Here is a 6,000-nt window from a genome sequence, read left to right on the forward strand (position 1 = left end):
GAAACTGGGCAATATGACCACCATGCGATCTCCTACGGAATAGAAACTGTGGATACCAGCCCAACTGTGCTCGTGAATTCATCTCATGTGAAATGTCAGTTAAATCAAAGCTGGAGCTTGAGAAAAAGTCTGGCAGTCATTTTTGGGGATAAATAAAACATGGCAGAGATGGCTCCATTGCCCTTTACTTCTCACTCACACTCTCAATTTTTATCTTGAGTTTTTTCACTTAAACCATGCTAGAGCCAGAATGCGATTTTAACAGCAGGAGGTACAATGTATAAATGGATTTCAGTTTCAAGCCGCAGCCACTACCTCTTATCTAATTTATTTATTATTATTGTATTGTATTGTGCTAGCATTTTACAGCACTATCCATGACATTCCAGGTGCAGGAAGGTTGCAGGGTGGCGGTAATCCCACCTAACCTACTATAGGATCTAAGGTCAATCAGGTATCTGTCATTGAGCGTGGTAGGCTGGAGATGCTTTGCCTGTGATAGCTTGCTCCAGGTTGACCAATTACATGGCTTAACAGTGTTGTCATGTCAGTGTCACAGCACAGGGGTACATTTATTGATTTCACCCCAGTAACCTTAAATAGCCCATTTACACCTTACTTATATTTTAAATCAGGCAGTCTATACCAGTGTTTCCTCTAGGATGGAGTTATAGCACCAGAGGGGAAGCGAAATTGTTTTTGTGCGCGTAGTGTGTAGTATGTCTGAATATAAAACCCTAACACAACATGTCTTAGCAGCATTGCTCTTGTCTCCATGAGCATGCGATGCACATTAGAAAAGCTTAAACTTTCAGTTTTTTGGCATAGTTTTAAGTCAGCTTTAGATGAATGTTTTGATGGTGGTCGTAGTAGTCATGGTCAGAGGGGTGGGGGTCCGCCCCCAAGAAATTTTTACATTTTCCAAAGATAAATATGTAATTCCACATCATATTGGGCCATTACTTTCACCATATCTCTCAACAAATGGTTGAAATAGCTAGAGCAGATAATAAATAAACACCCAAAGATCAGTCTACTGGGGAGGAACTACAACTATTAGATTTGGGGAGAGTAATTTGGATGGTGATTTTACATTTATGGCACAGCATGTTTTGGGCATCACCCCCTAAGCCTTACCGGCAGGAAAACCTTGTTCATATGACCTCAGAATCATTATAGATACGATTGTTCATGTTTGCCTTTTGTATCTTCATTTTACAGCTTTAGACATTTATCTGTAGACATTAATATAAAAAATAGGCAACATGAGAAACCACCTCCCTTCTGAGGTGCGATTTATTTGCACATTAAAATCCAAAAAGAAACGCCTCTTCAGTAGCTTCTAAGGACTAGTTTGCATCACTAATTTGTTTTACTAACCTCGGCTCCTCCAGTCACCTCCATCTTTTCTTTTCCTAACAACCACTTTTTCAGACTCATCTGAAAATTGAAAAATAATTAAGGATGTAGGCCTACCAGTCTGTACAGGACAGAACTGTAGGCTACACCAGTTTAGTTTGTACCTGATGTTCTCAACATTGGACAAGCAGGTAGTAATAAATTACAGCTACCAGTTACTTTCTATGTTTTAGCTAATGTTAATTTAAAGCAGCCAAAAGACGCAACCTACTGTATAAGCTTTCCTGCTCCAGCAGGTGGGGAAACAACAGACTTTTCTTGGTCTTGAGAAGCTGACACGCTGTAACCGACACCAAGCATTTAGGCTACTGCCAGATATTGTCACTTTCTGTCGCTCGGACAATGAAACACTCACTACCCACCTCCCGATACGGAGTTAGTCCTACATTGCTGTTATAACAGCACCTGTCATGTAGATGTTCACTGAATAATGAGGAGAGGAAGCGAGCCAAGCGATAAGTGTTACCATGCTCGCATAGTACGTGAGTGAAAATTAGTAGCGAATTGATATGAGTGTGAGAATTTTTTGAAGCAACGGTCATAATTCAGCAGCGGTGCAACGCCGTTCCTGAGTGCATATAGGGGAAACACTGTATACAATTAGTTTATATCTTTCAGTTTTCCAGCATTTCCACCCTGTCTGTGTCACTCAGCTCTAAACACATTCACTAGGCTATTGAAGATGTAAATCTTTTTATAAAAATGGATCACAAATATATAGTTTCATTATTTAAAAAGAAAACAGTAATTTACCTAAAAAGCTGACAACTGCAGTTTTTAAGAAATGTGACTCAAACAAGAGTAAATAGTGTAGAGTATTTATAGAAGCAGAACGCTGTATTTGAAATTTTCTCAAAAAACGAGCAGCCACTTAATTGATTAATCGATCAGCTATTTTGATAATCCAGTAATCATTAAAGTGGACCTATTATGCTTTTCCTTATTTTCTGTCATATATATATATATAACAAGTTTCATCATCATCATAACAAGTTTTGAATAATGAGGTAAATCTATATTAAAGTAATCCCTGTGAGCAAAAAGCTCACTATGGTGTAGAATACTAGATTTCTGGATATCCTTATATAGTCATCTTCTCATATTTCGCACCAGGCACGGGACACTCACGAAGTACAGGGACGCGCCCATGCGCTCAGTCTGTCTCGGTTATTTGACTGCTAAAATAGCTTTAGAGATTGGCTTGGATATGTGAGACTACTCTGCTCAGGACTACTCTTCAGGTTTTTGGAGGTTGTTCAATATGTCCCATATAAAATGCCTTTTCAATTGTGAAGGCAAGACAAGCAATTTAATATCATCCCCTTGGGCTTTAGGAAATTGTGATGGCCATTTTTCAAAATTCTCATATTTTATATACCAAACGACTAATCGAGAAAATATATATAACTTACATATTATAACTTTGCAGTCATTAGGACCATACATGTTTTTGTGCAGAATCTTTATTTTCCATAGAACTAATTCATTTATGTGTCAAATTGTTTTGAGGTTGGTTTCAGTTAAAATAATGAGACAATCGAGCGTTTTCCGAAATCAATAATAGCTCAAAATGAATGATCTTCAAAGAAATTAATTTACACTCGTGAGGAAGAGGAGAGCGTGCAAACCCCCAGTTGTTCACACAGATGACTCATGTGTGACTCACTCTACTTACATATAAACATATCCAGACTGTGGTGAACTGGATCACCTTTTCACTGCCAACCTTGCTGCTTCACTAATCACTCAGCAAATACCTCTGCTATGTTCATTGCTGCTGCTCAAAATTTCATCAGCCCGAGAAGCCCTGAATCCACCTGTAAGCACTGATTCTAGGTTTCTCCTTTGTGGTAAGTTTGTTATCGTCACACCGTGTTCTCTGAGTGTGCTAAGCTTTAAATTGTATGCTAGCAGGCGTGTGATGGGGACCCATCCTTGTGAGACATAAAGAATGAATTCTGATTACTGAATTATAACCAGGCTTCTAATTGAGAAATATATTACTGACTGTAGGGAGTCTATACATGTGCATGGCTAAAGAACAGAATTTTTATTTCAACCATGCTTCATAACTTAGCCTTGCCTGCATTATTTATTCAGTTTCTTGTAGAGTCTGCCTTTTCCATTTCAACTCATATAATTTCTGCATAAAGTATTTGACTGTTGACATCCATATTATTGCACAACATAAATATTTATTTTAAAGCCTGGCAGAGGGCCATCGCAAACACAGATACCACTTTAAAATCTAGCAGATGTATAACAACATATAACTATGTTGCTTAGGAAAACCACATTTTCCACGCACAGCCATTTTACTGTCATACACTCACAACACTGTTTTTTCTACCAAGCTGAGATCACACCTTTCGTATAGCATGCAACATTTGACATGGAAATGTATCCGCTGTTGAAAAGCTGGTCATATAAATACAATGTCCAGCCTGTTTTGAAAGGTTAAACTCAATACCTTTCAGACTAACTTTAAAAGAAAGACAAAAGCCCTCCTGATCCGTACATGCAAAGTTACCCTGAAGATACATATGCTTAATCTAATATTTATGCTATGCAAATTTCTAAGTTGAAGCTAATTTCAAAACTTGGGATGCAAAAATGAAAACCTTGGGGCTAGTTAACTAATTGACTTGCAAATGTGTCTTTGTTGCAGTGTCTTGTGAGCTAAATGGATGTCAATAGGTCAAGACAGATTCACCATAGGAAAAATTATTTCATGATCCTCTGACTGCATGGAAACATTTTTGGACAATGTTTAACACATCAGTCTTCTCTCAGGCTTAAATCACAAACTGTTATCGGATAAACACAAATGTGTGCATTATCACTAAAGGCACTGGGATTTTACAGTACATTTACCTTTTGATAAACCTGGCAGTATTCTCCATAGGACAACCCATCTTGTACACCCAGTGGATCAACTAGCCTTTTACTATTAAAATACCACATTTCTGCACATGCTTGAGAACTTAAAATAAAAAGCATTCACAGCAATGAAAGCAACCAAAATCTGATGTTACAGAAGCCAACACATCCCCCTGAATCAACTCTATACAACCAACCTTGGGAGTACACTGTATTTAGTGAAACAATATTTTGAGCTAAATAAGTGAGCAAAATAGAACATACAGGCAGGCTAGACTAATGTTTTGTCAGCAGTACAACTTGTAAATAAACTAATTCACGTGGTTAATAAAATCCCCTTGTAATTGTCCACATGGGGTGGCTTTAGCCGCAAAATTTAAAAAAAATTAAAAAAGAAGGAAAGAAAGCTCAAAAAAAAGAAAAGAAAAAATCAAACTATGAGCAAAATGATTTGTCAAACATTTGTCTACTTGCTCAGTTGGCCATGGTCACGATATCGAGTAATATGATCTCCCTTTCCATTACAGTTCAATAGGGCGAACAATTTTACATAATGGTGCAGTTCTGCTCTGAACAAAACTGCTCGCCAAACTGATTTTGATTTCCCACTTAGCTTAATTATAGTAAACGAAACTCGACTCAGTTTTTTAAAAACACCAATCACCATTACTTAAACACTGCTTAGCCAGCGCGTGTCACATTACAAATACAATCATAATTGAAATGCAAGCTGAACATGTCTCACTTTATTTTTTGTTATGGTCGCACGCACACGCAAACTGTTAACACCGGTTGGAATATTACTTTTCAGAACCCAAACACAACTAAAACCAGAGCCACAAACAGTCTGTCGAATCACACACATCTTTATTACTCGAGTTTATTCTAGACCACTGTGACCCCCTGTGGGGTAAAAAACCTTCAGCTCATCAAAGAGTGTGTCCGTGCTGTGCTTACCTCTAGATAATGTGGACGGGACTTGCGAACCGAGAAGCACGAGGATGCCAAAACTCAAGTAGCATCCTCCCGAAAACTGTCCCATCACTGCTCTGCTTGTCTCCCTCCCCGTCGGGTCTGGGGGCAGTGGCCGTGGGTCTCGAACATTTGTTGTCTCCTCGAGGCACCTCTAAACACGTTTCCGTGCCCTCGCGAACGCTCTTTCCAGGTGTTGGGCTAGTTAGTGTCCGCCAGTAGACCCGCCACCTCGCGGAATCGCAGTGCGGAGGGAAGAAATGGAAAGTGGTGCGGAGCTTTCAGCAGCCTGCACTCTTCTGCGCGAGAGTGGAATAATTACAGAGCGCGCGCGAGCCAACAGCTTTCGGGTTTTTGGAGGGCGAGTGAGGAAGAGAGAAAGAGAGAGAGAGAGGAAGAGAGACTGAGACAGCTCTTACCCAAACCTCTGTGAACCTGTTGAGAAATGCGCACGTGCGTACCGGTGTTTATATGCGCGCGCGCCTGTAATGACCAGAAAGAAAACGTCTTTCAATTATCACACTCTTTTTTTTTTTTTTTTCAGCCACATCTCAAGCAACCTTTCTGGCCACCAATGTGGTCATTGAAGTCGACACCATTGCCTTGGAGCTCTTGCCTGTGGCGTTGTCTGAAAAATTAGGTTTTTACTAATTAATGCCTATCTTCAGCCTATGAGCATATGGCCTCTGATTGGTGTCCAATTGCCAATTAAAAAGGCAGTAGCTGAGT

General features: G+C 39.4%; 1 protein-coding gene across 1 annotated transcript in view; it reads right to left on the bottom strand.

Annotated features, from left to right (window-relative positions):
- Positions 1-5,774, bottom strand: part of LOC119914541 (netrin receptor UNC5D-like) — a 182,759-nt gene extending 176,985 nt beyond the window's left edge. Inside the window, exon 1 of the mRNA XM_038733895.1 lies at positions 5,257-5,774. Coding sequence (XP_038589823.1) covers positions 5,257-5,341 — 85 coding nt within the window. The 5' untranslated portion in view covers positions 5,342-5,774. The remainder of the gene's footprint in view (positions 1-5,256) is intronic.
- Between the last annotated feature and the right edge of the window lie 226 nt (positions 5,775-6,000).

Source organism: Micropterus salmoides, unplaced genomic scaffold (assembly GCF_014851395.1).
Source record: "Micropterus salmoides isolate LMB-PRFRI ecotype aquatic unplaced genomic scaffold, ASM1485139v1 Ms_hic_scaffold_20, whole genome shotgun sequence".
Taxonomy (NCBI): domain Eukaryota; kingdom Metazoa; phylum Chordata; class Actinopteri; order Centrarchiformes; family Centrarchidae; genus Micropterus; species Micropterus salmoides.